This window comes from Ooceraea biroi, chromosome 3, assembly GCF_003672135.1.
Source record: "Ooceraea biroi isolate clonal line C1 chromosome 3, Obir_v5.4, whole genome shotgun sequence".
NCBI classification, from domain to species: domain Eukaryota; kingdom Metazoa; phylum Arthropoda; class Insecta; order Hymenoptera; family Formicidae; genus Ooceraea; species Ooceraea biroi.
Window position 1 is genome coordinate 16389125 of NC_039508.1, and position 18083 is coordinate 16407207.

Below are 18083 nucleotides of genomic sequence, written 5' to 3' on the forward strand. Positions count from 1 at the left end.
CAGTCGTACAAAATAGCTGGAATTCTTTGTCGCTGCTAAATATGACAGAAATTGCACGATTCAGATTCAATCAAGCTGAAAGTTCGGGAAATCACGCGACGCGATCAGAATCTGGGGACTCTCGCGCCATTAGACTGCTTTCTGAGATGTGGCATTATTTCTCTATTACAGTATATATTTTTATAGCAAGCAGAAACGATACTTCGTTCATTTGCTATCACTAAAGAATCATCATTAAAGGGTCGGTTGTTCACGTATCTCGTAGCGCCAACCTGGCGCGTGCCTAGCATTTTCCACCACGCGACGTGGTCTACCCCAATTTGTCTGCGACTACTTGTAGGACGAAACTTGGCTGGCCGATTGCCACTTCATGGTAGGCAGCTGGAATTTATAGTCGCTGGTTCTCCTTCGAGAATGACGTACCGGATAAGTATGTCTGCAGAGACGGTCCACCCCCTTCACCCTCTGCGGTCCAGTATCGCATTAATCTAACGCGATATAACGAAATATCGTGATAAACGTGACTTTTCTGCGAACTCCTAAGGGAAGCTCCGCTCCGTTACGCACTTATCTGTTTACGTTGCGATCAGTTTGCAAGAAGCGCTCGTTTAGTTTTCTATTTCAGGCGAAAACATTGTTCGCAACTTGACAGAGGAGGACTGTTCGGCTACCAGGGCGAACAGCGTTTAAACGTTTTCATCGCTGGCGCAATATCGTTCTCTACCTCTCCTCCTCGCGTCCCTTTGTGTCCCTCCTCTAATTTTACAAGGCGTTAAGTGCCACTTTGTCGAGCTTTGTGCTCGAGTTTTCAGCTTCGCCAATACTCATTTCCGCCTTTCTGTCGCGCAAATGAGTGCAAGCGTTTTGCTATAAACTTCTTCGACGACAGCTCGTAAAGCTACATCCGCTGTACTCGCGAATTCGTAAAAGAATATTAATAACCATATAAAATATTATTAGAAAATCACGTGGAGGAGGCACGATAATCTCTTTAAATTAGAGGATTTGTGAATAAATTATTAAGAAATAATTAAAATTGTATATTTTCATGTATAAATTTGTATAGGAATATTAAAAAATTTTCAATGAGACAGAAGCTATTTGAATTATTCTTACGGCTTTATTAGAGAAATATATCAGCAATAAAATGCGGTAAACATAAATATAGATTGCTATTAGAACACTAGTAGAACAAGTGCTCACTAGAGAGACATATTAGTTTTAGGATCCAATTAAAGTGACGGCATGCTAACGAGTATCGAAATAGTTTCTACAGCGATGTACCGATTAGCCGGCTCAGAGCCACCTACGACGTAAACGATGTGTAGGCGTAACCGCATCCTAAACTTCGACGTGCATATGATATGCGTGGAGTAACATGTAAGGTTCCTAACGACGGTGCATAATAATTTATAATCTTGCAAACTGAATTTTTTCTAAATTAATAGCAATTGCAATTGCGTGCTCTTCTAGTATGAAACAAGAAAGGGCTATTTAATATATAATTTTAAAATTGTGAGGAAAAATTCTAATATTATGAAAATTTCGTCAAATTAGTTCAGATCTTGCTTTATAAAAATTAAGATATTTGAAGCGTTTTGCAATGTCGAAGACAGAATAAAAGATTCACTCAACAGCCACTCTATCACGACAATCATACAACGAAGTCTCCGCACCATCGGATAATGTGTCACGAGTAGGTGCGCCACGTCAAAATCCGTCCTCGCGAACGGATCAAGCAAGATACAAGTCTTGATAAGCTCATTAAGAAACGCCCTGCGGGGGTGGCGTGAAGGATAACTTAATAGGGAACACGTTGAGGATACAAAATAGACCGCAGAAGAGAGCAAGCTCGTTAACGTCGATCGCTTCCCGGAGAGAGTGCAATTAGTCAATTACTTGTCAAGGCTTCTTCAAGTTTTAAAAGTTACTACTAATTATCCACCATAATTTTGGAAACTTGCTAGATTTTATTTTATTTTGGACATTAATATGCGCAGCAACACGTGACAAAGGACTACGTATTATGCAATTATTACTTCGCATTTATTAAAAGTTCATCGATGCTGGAGATAAGTGATTATTATCATGTCACGTCAAGTGATTCGTCAGAATACCATATGAAATCAAATGCCGTAACTGGAGATTCTCTTTTCGGGAATACCGCTGCGTGAAAGCAATTCTCGGCGTTTCGTGCTGCGTAAATGGCTGTCAAGAGCTCTCTCGACATAAAGTTGATCTCGGCGATTCCGCTCTTCGAAAGAGAGAGAGAGAGAGTGCTCTCAATATGAAAAGAGAGAGCTCTGCCTATGGAACAAAGCTCTCGAGAGCTTTATCGTCCGTCATCTTTCGAGTGAGTCTTGTTTAGCCGAAACGCGTTAATTATACCATCGCGCGGCGGCATGACATTTAAAAATGAGTCTCCACGACTGTACCGAACTGTCCACCGTTACCCCGATCTCAAAGCAGCCGAATGTGCAGGCACCTCGGATCAAAGCCTGGCACCAAGATGGTGGGTCAGCAGACGATAGGCGCGGCCAGACGATGCCGTTGGTCCGTGCACAACCAATCGGGGTTGGACGAAGGTCTGTACGGCACGGCCACGCCATCCGCCACGCCGGAACGGCGCATGCCGGGGGATCACGAATTAAAATACCCTGGCTGTATGCCCTCGGCAGTCGCCCGTCGACCCGTGCGCCATACGGTCGCTATCCGGTATCACTATAGCGCACAGTGTACGGTATCGTGGTTGACATCGTCATCGTCATTAACGTGGTGCAGGACTGACCGCGAACTTGTCAGATTAGCTCAAGTTAAAAGAAAGACGATTTGTGAGAATGGATCTGTAAAGCTCGGAAAATTTGCATCGGGTATAATAATAATAATAATGATTCTTATCCTCTCCATGGAAAATTGATGCAGAGATCTATATCAAGTTCTCTCCAGATAACTAAAAATATTTTACAGCAGTATTTTTCACGGTGTTTCATGATACAGTGAAGTTTAATGTGAATTTAAACGGCTGACTACGGTCTTTCATATTTTATTGTCGTTACAAATAAATTTGCCGCAATCAACTATTTTGAGATCCGTCAGTCTTATTTAATCTGGCTGGTAATAAGTGCAAGAGCTAAAGACTACGTTTTATTCACGTTTTAATCAAAGCGCACGAAGATCAACGATAAGAAACATTCTTGCATCTGTACTTAGTCGGCAATATCTCACACGTGATCTCGTTACCAGACATTACACTGAATTTTTGTAAATTAGGATAATAAATATGCAATAACTACAGTGATGCAAGATTAAGAAACTCAGGGAAGTTATTAACAATAAACGAAGTGTACGGTAGTTTATTTATTGTAAAAAGTTGTGATCAGTGCCAAAATACGTCGATTTACACGTCAAATGCAAGTACATTCTAACTCTATAGTGATTTCTATTACGGAAGTAATACCATCATTGGAATACCGAAACAATTATCATTGTCACGTTGACTATCATAATTAAAAAACAATTTTTAACGTATTGTGTAATCTTTACATACTATATACCGATATCGTGTATGACAGAGGGAAGAGAGAAGAACGATTGGCGAACAAGCAGTAAGGATAATCCCGTTGCAATAATCATTATAAAGTGCCACAATCGTTACAAAGCAAGACGTGATACTACGCAGACCAAAATGAAACAGGAGACTAGAAAAATCGCTAACAATCGCCTGCCAACTGTAGCACGCCTCAACTCTGACTGACACTATCAAGTTGCTCATGCTACAGTTTCGATACTGATGATTTAAACGACAGAGCCATTCCAAGAAACTCGCTTATAGTTTCATTCAGATTCGTCTCACTGCGGCAATTAAATCCGTGATTTGCAAGTATTGCGGGACAGCAGATTTATCAGCGGAAACAGGAGCAAAAGCAAAGCAGCACATTACTTGCACTAAGTACACCGGAAGGAGCCCCTTCGAGAAAGAACGAGTTTGGGGCGCGAGACGGGAAGATCACTTATGCTCCGCACGTAGTATCGGATCGAGATCGGTCCGCTCATATTTGGACGCCGGTCCAGAGTTGAGTCCAAGGAGTCCATGGACGCGAGCGTGGAGGAGACCGAGCTCGACGTCGGCTCGGCGAGCGACGAGTTGGAGTCGTCGGCCGCGGAGCCGAGGCTCGCGCGACGCCCGACGCCGCGACCCTTTACGATCGAGAGCCTGATCGGGGGTGTACGCGAGGACCACGATACCGGCACCGGCGGCGGAAACATCGCGAGGGATGATCGCACGAACGGCAGCGAGGAGGAAGAGCACCGGGACCGCGAGTATCAGCTCTATCAGAGGCATTACCTGGCGACCGCTGCGGCGAGTATGCCTTCAAGTGAGTAACTTTCTCTTGCTTGTCGCTTCTTTCCTCATTTTTGTATTTCTGACATACGCGGTTCGATGAAATCGATGGCGTCAGAATGGCAAATTTTGATCGGATATGATTAGATTTTATTTTCTGAAGCATTTAGAGCTTCCAGCCAGTGGTACATGTCTGTCTAATCGAATTTTTGGGACGAGATGGTTATTCGATATAAATATCACAGCTGAGAAAAGATAAATAGATCTTGCAATAAAAATTTATGAAAGATCGTAAAATTGTTTTTATGTATAAAATAAAGTTGAGACAGTGTTGTTGTATTGTCATTGTTTCCTTTAAAGAATCGATTCGAGGAAATTTATATATATTGAATATAAATGCTAAATACTTTTATAAGAATTTTCACAGAGAAGGGAGATGTGAACGTATGGAAAACGTCGCGACCGCGGCTTAAAATACGACGACTGCAAATACGTAAAAATGAGCGAATCGATAACTGCAACACGTTACATCTACCACGTCTACCGTATTTTCCAATGTGCAGAGTTCATTCAGCGTTCTCTAACGTGTCTCTGCGATGTTCTTTCTGAGAAATATGACGAAGCTGATGAAATATTTAAAGTTACGCGACAGAATATTAATATTAATATTCAATACTCTGTAATTATATAATTTACACAAAACAAAAATAAATTTTTGTTACAATTCTTTTATAATAGAACCTTAAGACTCATTATATCATTAAATAAGACTGAATATAATTAGAATCTCTCGATATATCTCGATATATTTGTGAATAATAGAAAGCGTTAAATAAATTTGTGTATTTCGTAATACATCTGGAAAGCAAGAAATTTTCAAAAAGCTTACAAGAAGCAAATATTTGTAATTTTTAGAGAATTTTGTATACATGTAGTATTAAATAATATAAGAATTAGTCAAAAATTACACTTAATTGTCGTAATATCGACTAATAGGCTAATAGAGTTAGTTAAAAGTCCGCGTGTTTAACTTCTTTTGAGAATTAGCGCAGCCACACAACTGTTCGTAGTAAATGATGTAATGCGATCGTTGTAAAGAATTATTCTAACAAAAGACGCCATAGTGTCTAACGGATATTCCAAAACGTGAAAAGATACCAGGTGTTGGCGACGTTCCGCGAACTATATATCTTTGATCACACGGGTATGCATGTAATTGAACCCTTTGGAACCTGTCTTTTTTCTAGTGCGTATTCCTCCATAATACACCTTAACTTTGAAGTCATTAACTATTGCAATATCCACGTAATCTCTGTGTAAAATAATACACGAATAATTAATTGGACGTAAGAAAAGAATTTATTTAAGAAGCACAACGTACCATTCCAACAATTCGGCTAAGAAATTGTGATATTCTCACTGGTCGCATATTAAATTGGTCTCACTCAAAGGCCTGTAACTAAATCTATAATATTATCCAATCGTCGAATTAAAATGATCAGTCGGACAAAACTAGCGCCAGAATGAATATTTTAACACTGAGCAGATAACGAAGTACATTGTGTGAAAGCAGACTTATTATTATATCAAATTTTACCAAAACTCAAGTCATCCTTCCTATTTTCGATTAGATCAGTCGCGAAAGCAATTAATTATTCATCAGTTTCTCTCTTCCTCTTTTACTGAATCTATCTATAACTATCTAGCAAATCCACTAATTGTTCTATACAAGTTTGTTTATACAATCTTAACTGCAATCCATACAGGTTTCGGTGTGCCGCTCGGTTTGTACAGCGCTTGGCTACCGATGCGGATGTACGGCGGCGGTGCGTCCGGCGTCCCGATGCTGCCGCCGCAGCATCCATCCGCCGGCTATCCGGCTCATCCGGAGCTGCATCAGAGCCGACTGCCACAGCCTACAGCACCGTCGTCTGGTCATCCTCAGGGTTACTATTCGCTCGACGGTTGTCGTCGCGCCGCGAGTCAACGCGCGCCGAGCAGCTTCACCGACAGCGAGGACGAGGATGGCAGCGTCGGCTCGCCGGTGTCACCTGCTCACGACCTCTCCAAGTCGCGACACGGTGAGGAATTTAATTAATTCATTTCTAACGGATACTTTCTAAGACGACACAAGAATCTATTTTCGACAGTGTCCATCTTTGAATTCTCTGAAGCACAGGATTTTACAAGAAAAAAATTCCTTGCTGCACAGAAATTTTATTTTTATAAAATGTGACAAGATAGATTTTATTTTAATTATTTGGAATACAAAATTACACAAAATAATAAAAATAAAAATAAATTTCACTTATGTAAAATATATATACTATATTAAATAGGTGGAACTTTAAACTTCTGTGCTTCTAGTAATTTCACGATTTAAAAGTGGTATAAATAATATCTCACCATGCATCTCACTTTCAAGCACATTTTTCATATCACTATGCTTCAAAGAGTTAATACTCGCAGATGTTCGAAAGCAATATGCGTGTGTACGGCTGAACTAATAGGTTGTCTTGATCTAGATTATGTTAGGCAAAACATTTTCTTCGATGGCTTTCAATGCGGATTGTTAAGATTACCTTGAAGTCGCTGCTAAGAAAAAAAGTCGAGTCGAGTTCAAGGGATTAATAATAAATATCCAGCAAATGAGTGCCATATTTACCATTGAGTACCTATACGTTGCAGATATTTTGAGAAGCGCATTTCTTGAAAATTAATAAGACAAAAACGTGAATATTGTGAGGAACGTGGATTTGAATAAACATAAAAAAAGCGCACATTGATAATGCAGTACAACTGGTTACATCAGGTTATATAATCCAAAGTTAGTGTCAACTATATCGCTTTATAAATGCAGAGTGCTATGAATATAAAATATATAGCAACGAGTACTATGGAACGCTTATGGAACATTTGCTAATATCTTGATCGCTTACCGCAAGTTTTTAAACGGTATCTATCTATTATTTAACGAGAAAAACTATTGAATCGTAAGATGTTTATAATTAAGTATCAGCAAAATGTGTAAACTAAATGTGCTCGATATTACTGCATCGAAGTGATAGCTATTGAAAGAATTAGCATAGTGATCTACTCGTTCAATCGCGAAATCGGTAGAAATCGGCGGGTCCGGCTATCGATTCTTTAGCAATTCCGGTGGCGTGTCCTCGGTCACGATCGCAGACGTTGACGATCGACCGCAAAGGATCGAGATGTACGGTAGCGTGCATAAATTGTCGCACTCCCCCGTGGCCCGATCTCACCCTATGTGTGTTAAGCGTGCATGCGAGTATGCAGTGATCTCTTCAGATAACTCCTGATCGAAGTTTTAATGTCCTCGAGAAAACGACGTACTTGTCTTTGTATTCATATTGAATATCTCTCGTATTATCCATGTTTCTGATAACAATAACTTAAAAATAACGTCAAGTTGTATAAAATATTGTACACTAGATAAATCCAAGTAAAAATATGTAATAGCAATAAAAGGAGATGTTTTATTCGTCGTTTTGTTACGATATTTACTGAAGATTACATTTTTTATTAAAATAATCTTTTATTATTAACATTAATTTATTATTAATACAATCTCTTATTAATAACATTAAAATAATACGTTATTAAAATTATACATAGGAAGGCATGGTTATAATGGAGATACTTATAAAGAATAAAAAGAATTTTTTTTTAAGGATGTTTTGTGAATTTCCATCATATGTCGTAGACGCGCTACCGTTCGATCGCCGAAAGTCGAAGGATACGTGATCGCCGATCACGTATTTCCGTGGGGACAATTCCGATGGTGTACGGGCGCGCGCATTTATTCGTGGCCGGACACACTTTTTATTGATGTACCGCCGACTGACGGCAATTTCGTATGCGAGACGAAATGGCTTCGGAGAACCTGTCATCGGTCATTTATGACGCACCATGCCGAACCGGTACGTCGATCGTCACGGCGCGCCGCGACGAGGTGCGATCGCGACGTTCTACGAATTCGTCGTGATCCACCTACGTGTGGGCATTGCGTCCTCGCAATACGTAGATTACCGATCCTGATTCTACCAAGGAGGCATGGAAAGAAGTCAGAAGGATTCAGAGACTCTGAATGCGAGTCTGAAATCGGTTTCGATTTGATCCGTGCTTTAACGATTTCGCAATTGAATTGTCAATTCGCGAGTCAGGTCTGCAGTTTAATAGTTTGCTTAATATATTTTTTCTAATTTCGAGCAGCTTGGAATACTGATTCAAAAATATAAGATAACTTGAAATTAAAAATTTTATAATTTCATATCTAGCGGAACATGAATTGTAAAATGCTTTGTATATATAATTCAAGGATTTTACTTTCTGAAGCCAGTAATGAGCGTATGTATAATATATTATGTGACGGAAGTTCTGAAATTAAATTATAACACGTAACATTCTGCTCAAGAAAATCAAATTTCAATCATAATTTTATATATTTATTGATTGTGAGCAGATAACTTATAATATAATCTGATATCTAAAATAATGTAAAGTAATACAAGTAGCACAGAATAATTGTTATAATACTATGAATCAATAATAGAAATAGATAATCGACATGTATTAAGCTGAATGATAGACTTAACACATGGTGTTTAGCGCGATCGGGTATGCATTGCGCATGCTATTTCCGCATAGAATCGGTTTTATTCTTGATCAGTGATGAATTTTTACACCGTCTACAAGCGAGCAGTTATTTTAATGCGATCGTCGATCGAGACGATGCGTCATAAATACACAAGGGTACAGCCAAGAAGATCTTATCGATTGTTGGAGCTATTATCCAATGACTGGATGTTAAAAATAGTTCTTTTTTTTGCATTGTCTAAGACCTTCGAATTTTTCGATTGCACAGCCACATGGAACGTCGTGACCGGATGTGTGTTAAATTCTGTTATTTATAAAAGTAACTCGCGTTAAAATAATTTTTATTCTCCAATTTCTAGGTTCATAAAAAGAATATTGTCACAGTTTCCAAGATCTAGCTGAATAAGAAAGATCTCGACGTGATTTTTTCAAATATCCTGATTAATTATTATCGTACAATTAAATGATTAACACCATTAAAGAGATCAGTGTTTTAAATATTAGATTTTGGACTTAATTATCGGAGAGCACAAAAATATTGAATTTGCCAGCGTCGCATTGATATATCGGAAATTGGATTAGTAACGGATAGGTAGATGCTACGAAATGAGTCTCGCGAATTCATCAGCGAATTATTAATCGTTGGCCCAGATGCGACACGGCGGGAAGTGTGTTAACGGCGTTTTCATCGTGAGGACACGAAAGCTGGTTACATGAATCGGAAATGTGGAAGAGTCGAGCGAAGCTTTTGGCTACGTATGCAAAATTTAGAGTTCCATTCACGGCATGCGGAACGATTCGATTCGCCGTTGCTTCGGGTCGAATTGAATGATCGTTCATAAAATCTTGTTTTGTCTCGTTTATTGAAAAAAGAATATAGATTTGCTGGTAAATAAAGTTTCTTTTAAACGGTAAATTGAATTGTGTCGCGTGGTGCAGAACTAAGCGACATTTGCGAGCATGAAAGCATAAAACTGTGTCCAGATATGGCTAAAAGCCATTTGTGAATATTTTTCAGGATTAAATTCATTTCAACATCTGACAAACCGTTTCATTTTTTCCGATATTTCGCGACATTTTATAGTTATCTCGATACTGTTACCATTATTCCATCTCGCAGCAAATGATATTATAATTATTCGATATTAATTTCTGTAACTTGTTTAAAATCACGGAGAACACAACAGAATCCGAGGTATTCGTGACTTATTTCGACTGTTAGATAGTTTCAACGAGTCGAGACATTTCGAAATTTTACTCACTTCGATTTCCACACGAAACAATTTCGCGTTATTAATCTCCATTTGCAGCGAGACCAGACGTGCTAATTGCGCCGTGCTAATCACTGTAATTGTTTATTTCCGCGCCGTATTCGGATCTAATTCGACGACGTTTAAACAGCACGCGAAAAGGTAATCGTCGAATGCCACTTGAATTTTAATCACACCCACCGATCTTGCTGCGGAAAGCCGATTAGCGTATCGCGCGTCGGCTGAACGGAAGGATCATATTTCGCCTTGGCATGTGAGACGAAAGGTCCTTTTAGATCGTGCCATTCGTCATTCATAGCCATCAGGACGACGACCGGGATGAAAGCGATTATATGAAAGACCGGCTCCGAAACCGATAACAAAGTGGCTGTCGCATCGCCGTGAATGGAAGCCCGTCAATTCTGCAGTTACCGCCGCCGGTGCCGGTGAACATGGCGTGATATTTATAATGCCTGGCGCTGCAGAATTAAAGATACAACCCGTATAATCTGGACTATAATCGCCCGCGCCGGCGACTCGACGATTTGGCAATTAGCCATACAGCATTAATTACACAGGTGACAGTTATAAAGAAAGTTCGTCGATAAATGTTACGTAATCAGATAGAATACCCGAAATAAGTGTCGCTCTTCGCGATTCGCGACTTGAAACACTCGCTTATTCAATTCTCTTCTTTTCTGCTCGCTTTAATTGAAGATCTTGAAAAATGATTGATCTCCTATTTCTGAATGATCATCGACATCATCGATACATCGAAACTCTTAGATCGACGAAGCTCCGCACACGCATTATCTTAATATTATCAGTTGTAGTTTACGTTTTTTGCGTTTTTTTAAATATTTTGATATTGTTGCACATAAGAATAATACGGACAAATGACATTTTCTTCGCGACATGCGGTGGGATACACGCGGAGGTAGAAGGAGAGAATAAGACAGCGCCTGAACCGGCACTTCGCTATATCGATCGTCGCAGTGCCCGGCAACGTCATCGTGCGGCACAAGCTGGCAGGGCGACCGTTAATAAGCTCGATTGAAATTTCATGTCGCATACCCAAAAATACACTCACGGAGTCATACACGAGCGGGCGAATGAGCGCTTCCTCCGACCCGATCCCGATAATTGCTTCCGGCGAGGCACACTGATCGATCGCGCCGGGTGCTATATCGGGCCACGATCGAGCAAATTATTCGCGAACGAGGTCGCGGATCTCGTCCGCCACCTTCACATTTAATAAGCCGGTCATTTTTCTCGCACGGCCGCAGGACCGCGCATGGGAATATCGGAATCCTCGTCGCCAAGTGGCGAAAATAGCGGTGAGAGACACGGGGGTGTAAAAATACCGTACACGCGCGAAAAGGATGCGATGGATTATATTTACGTGCTAATATTTATGCGATGATTGTACTACACGGAATCAGCCACGCTTTTTCATACTCCTCAACGCCAGATTTGCCTTTATTAATTCTAGACGCGCTGAAAAGACGCTGCATACGCCACGATTACAATGGAACTCGCGAGTGATTGTATCTTACACAGGAGGACCACAGATGCATAAATTTTTCCCCGCCACTTAGTGGCCCGTGCTTGCGGCCGAATGAGAGCGCTCGACCCTCGCGCTTTTTTTTGCTTTTCCCGCAGTTTCCCGGCCGGTGAATTTTCGTTATTCATTGCCCGAATACGGAGAGCGCGCGGCGCGTCCAACACGATATGGGAGGATCGTATCTTGCTCCGTGAAGGACCGCGCCGCACTTGTCGCGGAAAAAAAAGAACGGTGCCCTTGATAACGACGGTACCGAGATTGGCACGGTTCTGCCAATCCATCGTGAAACCCCGCGTCATTATGCTTGACGATACGTTCGAGGTGATTCGTTTAATTTCACTAATGTATATTTATTGTGATTCCTGAATTGCATCGATAAAATTAAAATTGAAGTAATTGAAGTAAGAATCAATAGATTTAATGAAAGATTTAAATTAGAAAGGTGAAGAATACGATTATTATATATGAAGGGTCAATATTTTAATACGTTGCAGGTAGATAGCGATATCTTTTCTTAGAATAAAATCGATAAGGACGCAATGATCTAATTAATCTATTGCGTTTTTTGTAATTGATAGGTAAATTTGCTACTTATAATGGATGGATGAGCAAATTAAAGTATCCTCTGTAAATGGCATAGTAATTAAATAAAAAGCAATTGTGCGAGAAAGAAAGAAAGAAATATAGACAGACATGTCTCTTGCAACATAACCGATTTTGCATCGCCTTCCACTGCTCGCTAAGAGTCGAATTACCGGTATCAAGCAGGCAAAACTGTCGATTCCAATGTCGTGTTGAAGTTTCGGGTTATAGCCTTGTTCCAATAACTCTATTCGCTGCAGAAGTGTGCCTTGAAAGCATCGCAAAGCTGGCTGGGGTCCGGTAAACGAGGATGTAACGACGTCGTTCTCGCGGATCGATCGATCTCGCACGTTCGATTCTGCCGCGAAGTGTAAAGACCGGGGACAACGTCCCGTGTACGCTCGCGGAAGCGTTTCGCTCGCCTAATCGAAACCCTCTGAATAAGTCAGCGACGTGGACGGTGCATCAAACCGGCGTGGTGGAAAGTTGCAGGCTACCATAAATGCGCACACGGTTGTCCGATCCGCGAACTTCGGGATAAGAAAGACGCGAATCGCGGCCGATGAATAAGTCAGGCTGACCATAGCCGAGTTGACCGTTGACAACGAACTTTATCAGGAAATATAATGCGACCCGCAAATAACAACCCGACTCCCTTGATCATGCTAGCGAACCATGTTGCGGTGGGAAAACTTGTGCGAATCACGTGCGGTTGCTCACTCGAGGAGACCCAGCGAGGAGAACTCGCGATATCTCTATTTATACGTTTCAGAGAGAGATGCATAATGTACGCGTTTTGATGTCTGCGTTCTGCGTTTACCTGAGCTAGTGATGTGACATGTAACTTTCCTGCTCTTCCAAATTAGACAAATTTACGAATTTTAGCTTTAATTATTATTTCGATGGGTTAAAACTATTTATTTATTTATTCTCGCGTAAAAAGATAAACGAATAAGATCGAATAACAACATGATTCGCGTCTCGTTTATAGATCCCTGAAATAACATGTGTTTGAAATATCACACAAGTAGCAGAGTTCTTTCTTTTCATGTCAAACTTTCTTTCAATATTTCCGATTTGAGAAGAGCAAAATAGTCACTTGATTTCTTATACATAAAATCTATATCCTATACTTATTATGTTTGAAAAACAATCTTCGACGAACGTTTCTCTTACGGACGTTTATTGACATGAATTTTCATTCTAGTCAATCGTCGAAGCATTGGTCAGCCGAGGCATTCGGACGATGCTGTATAACCGCACTGTAAGAATAATTTTCAATAAATAATGTCTAGCGGAGTCATCAAACTCCGTGGTAACTTTGTTTTGTATTCCGGTGCATATTGCATGTCGCGCTCGGCTGCCTCGCAGATGAAGGAAAAAAAACGTTATATAGAAAATTACGGACGGGAAAACGTCGCTGACGATCGAAGAGCGCAACTTTTATGAAGGGACGACCAATCTGCTACGCATATTAAATAGCCGGCAGGCTATACATACCGTTGCGATGTACTCTCGAAAGCGATAAACTCCGTTGATGACTTAATGCCGCTACGTTTATCGTGGATTTCAACCCTTGGAACGGTGTATTTTTAACTTGTTTCGTTTGCCCATTATATTTGCTAGATGCGGAATCATTTATTACTTCCTCTTACACAGTTAATTCGCAGATGCGATGTCTCGATTTAAAATTACATCACAACGAACGGACCTAGTATAATTCCGTCACTGACGGAATTTTAATCTTACATTGTTGCGCGCAGATATAGATTTAAACCGATAAAAAACTTCTCTTTAAAAAGATCAAAGTTTGCAAACCAGATATTCGAAAAATGTTGCAACAGTGTCATAATCATATTTCTCGAGTTTTAATAGCAAAAGTTTTTATAAGCAACATCTTTTCAAGCTTCCGAATATCTTCGACAGATGTTTCATAATCACCCCCGTGTTTCAGGATCTGAGAACGGTCGTGCATCAGCCGAGAGTGACGATGAGGGTGGCGGGGCCGCGGGTTCCGGCGAGGGTCACGACGTCTCCGACGGCGTCAGTGGCGTCGGTAGCGTCGCCACGAGTCATAGTGGTCCTCTAGAGAACGGGCAGAATTCGTCAGCTTCGAATGCCGGTGGCAACAAGGCCCGCCGACGACGCACCGCGTTCACGTCGGAACAGCTGCTGGAGTTGGAGCGCGAGTTCCATGCGAAGAAGTACCTGAGCCTGACAGAACGTTCGCACATAGCGCACGCATTGAAACTGTCGGAAGTGCAGGTGAGAACGGAATACGGACAATGCTCTATAGGCTTAACGCTCGATACTAAAATTAGCAATCTGGAATTCTGGAAAGATGAACGATTAAATTAAAATGAATTCGTAGAAACAAATTTCGCAAATTTCGAGAATCCGTTTGGAAAAACCTTAAAAATAATTCGTGATTATTTGAGAAATTAAAAGAGGAGATATACATGTTATAATGTTGTACAATTGAATTTCTCTTAAATGTACTCTGATGACTCCATTTACTAAGCGATAACATGTGTGCGATCGATTTTTAAATATTTTCTCCGCGAACTTTTCACGAAACTTCTTTGTGTCATTACGACGTATCGAGAAAACTCGCACGTAGCTTTAAAATCAATGACACGATTCTGGCGCAGGTGAAGATCTGGTTCCAGAACCGGCGTGCCAAATGGAAGCGGGTGAAGGCCGGACTGAGCGGCGGCGGTGTCGGCGTCGGTTCGGCGGCGGCGGCGGCCATGACGTCCTCCGGTGCTTCTCGTCACAATGGTGCCTCGAGTCAGCACACCGGCTCCGGCACCAGGATCGTCGTGCCGATACCGGTGCACGTGAGCCGTTTGGCGGTCAGATCGCACCATCATCACCTGGAGAAGTGCGCGAGGGCGCCGCGTGCGAGACCGACGCCACCCTCGGGAGAGGGTGGGTCCTCGGGTGCATCTTCGATGTTGAGCGATGCCCTGGGACTGGTGAATTCGTCAGTGAGCCTGACCGGCCAGGTGCAGCCACCTCTCGGCGCCGGTATGGGGGTGGAGATCGGGGTCGGGGGTGGTTTGAGGGCTTTTGCGGTACCGGCGCATCGGGCTGGTCTCGGGTCCTCCGGGAGGTAGTGAATGTAGTGAATAATGGACCTGGATGTGACTGATACGATGAGACGTGAACGGAAACGATAAGGGTAGATCGATAATCGGTGTAGGACGCGTGGCAAAATGGAGGCAGATCGATCGCTGAGACTACGTGAAATGTAGAAGAAGAATTTTTATATCCATGTTGACTATATGATAATAGTTGAATATCTAAAATCAGTGACAGATTGAGAGCATTCTGGCAATATAAAGCTTCTTCAGACAAATAGATCAGATAATTCTATTTTTTCCTCTGTTTCATGTAATTTTTGATAAAACATTTTGAAGCATGCTCTTTGAATTGACATTAATGATGCAAACGAATACAGTTTGCCAATAACAGCACGAAAGTTTTCTTCTGATATTTGACTGCATTTAAGATATCTCTTTAAGTAGTTTTAGCAAGCTACTGTTGTTTTTCTCGATCTTCTATTTCTATTACAGTGAGATTTAGCTTTTCTAAGCTTGAAAGCCACTTGAACAATGTATCTCGAGCGCTCGATCCTTCTCCGAAATGGAAGAGTTTTGTAATGCACACTGTAAATAGCGAGTCCTAGAAATTTGTAAATACACACGTACACTACGTAGACAGTAACTCCGCATAAGCATCGTAGCTCGTACTTGTAGATAGTTTGCGTTAAGCAATGAGTTTCAGTCCGGGAGGCAACTATTACGTGGCGGCAATATCGTGTATCGATCTGCCGTGCGATCATCGCAGCTGCATTACACCGGCGAAACGCTACAACGAGGCGGAAGCGCACAAAATGTCGGTCTATAGACTTGCATACGTTGTAATATCGTGTCGGCAATAAAATGTGCGACTGTAATCCGAAATGTCGTTTGCGCCTCCTACATCCTTATGTTTACCCGGCACAACCGGAACTGCGATCTAGGAGGATAAGTAGAAAAGTGGTGGCTCTTGAGTAGGCAGCTATTCCCTTCCTGGGTCACCAGCTTTCACCTGAAACGATTTATAGGATAGAGATTTCTACTGCATCACTGCGACAAGATCGGAAACTAATATTTTGAAGCTACATTTCACAGTCAAACTTTAAGGCTAATCAGACTAAATTAATTTCAATATTTATTAATTAACTTTAATACTTGTTTAAGTGCACAAACGTTCTCTGCTTGAGTTTGTCTCGTCAACTTTCAAGTTTGACGCGAAAAATTGATTGACGGAGATTGCTAATCGAGGGTTCCCGCGTTTGCCTTGTTTTGACAATTTCGTCGCGGTCCTCAAGGGGCCAGCCACCCCGAGCCGACTCACCGTCATCGGATACTCCCACGGGATCACCTCGTCCCGAAATGGCGAATTGCACATTTTAGCAGGCTGCGGCGCGTGCGGGCCCCGGTGCTTCTGTAAGGGATCCGTTCAAAATCAGGGCCCCTTCGTTCACTTCGTAGGCGTGACCCCATATGCCGGGGTTTGGTCGGGCCGCTGCGACTTCAGGACAACGCAAAGCGCGTCAATGTGTCAGCCGGCTAATTCGATTTAGCCTCCTTTGACGCGGAACAGCCGTGACTTTTGAAGCGGAAGTGCGACGGAAATACACAAACGCCGAGTTTTCTCGGCATGATAATTGACGACAGGTGATTTCCTTTTTATTAGGTAAGCAACGAAAATGTGCGTACACTGATAAAATTATTCAATTTAATAATTGTGTTTGATACTTTTCGAAATGCAATCTTATTACTTTGTGGATATGATAACTAGTATAGAATTCTCTTATTTTTATACATTCTTTTTTCTTACACTAATATGTGCGATTCTACAAGAAAAGCATGGACATATCTCACATCATATGAAAATCATATTATTCCATCATTATTTATTAACATTTTACGAATAATGTGTTTATTTTTAGATCAATACGGATGTATTGTCCAATGATTCGCTATAAGACAATCTAAAATTGCAATATCTTCCCCGAATCCGCTCTCAAGACCGTAGAGAACCAAGATGAGACGAGTGAAGACAGTCAATAATAAAGTATCGCGAAGGCAGAACAGAAATAATCAGACGGGGCTCTTCGCGAACGTAAAAAATATCTTTCAAAATCAAGTAATAAAAATATTGAGAACAAGAATGTTGAGAGGAAGCAGGAAAAAGGTAACGACAGAGATACAAAGAAACGAAAGATCGACGGGATGACTGCAGGGGGATCGAAGGGGGTCTGCCCAGACGAGCAGAAGGGGGGAATCGGGATCTCGTATACAGTGTACACAATGGCAAGGCAGAGTGCATTACGGTTAATACACGAAAAGGACCGGCGTGGTCGTTTAGCCGGCGATCTCGGCAGTTACTGCGCCTCGCGCGAGGGATAAATCATCTCTCCCGACGCCGCCACGCCTACCCGGAGGACGCCGAGAGAGCGACTCTCCCCTATAGAGCGTGGTAACGTACGACGGGTGGTGGACGGCGACGTTACCGCGTCCTTTGCGGTCGATGAGAACGAACCGACGGCTTCCGGGTGCGGCGGAAATCTAATAATCGTGCCGCGGACGCGCACCGGAAGGCAGTGCTGAGATTGCGACGACGGCCTCGACTGTGTCCTGGTTGCGAGGGTCGAGGGGTCATCCCTTGATCG

At 41.7% G+C, this 18083-nt stretch overlaps 1 protein-coding gene across 1 annotated transcript; it reads left to right on the plus strand.

Moving 5' to 3' along the window:
- Positions 1-4054: 4054 nt before the first annotated feature.
- Positions 4055-17201, plus strand: LOC105286447 (homeobox protein GBX-2). The gene is made up of 4 exons (XM_011351404.3): positions 4055-4376; positions 6109-6423; positions 14313-14623; positions 15010-17201. The coding sequence occupies exons 1-4, from the start codon at positions 4091-4093 to the stop codon at positions 15475-15477; spliced, it is 1380 nt and encodes a 459-aa protein (XP_011349706.1). The 5' UTR covers positions 4055-4090; the 3' UTR covers positions 15478-17201.
- The last annotated feature ends 882 nt before the right edge of the window (positions 17202-18083 follow it).

Bases quoted from the DNA above. Each gene is read 5' to 3' on its own strand.
- LOC105286447 (XM_011351404.3), top strand. From the start codon at position 4,091: ATGGACGCGAGCGTGGAGGAGACCGAGCTCGACGTCGGCTCGGCGAGC. The intron at 4,377-6,108 runs GTGAGTAACTTT...CAATCCATACAG, and splicing joins TGCGGCGAGTATGCCTTCAA to GTTTCGGTGTGCCGCTCGGT. The intron at 14,624-15,009 runs GTGAGAACGGAA...ATTCTGGCGCAG, and splicing joins TGAAACTGTCGGAAGTGCAG to GTGAAGATCTGGTTCCAGAA.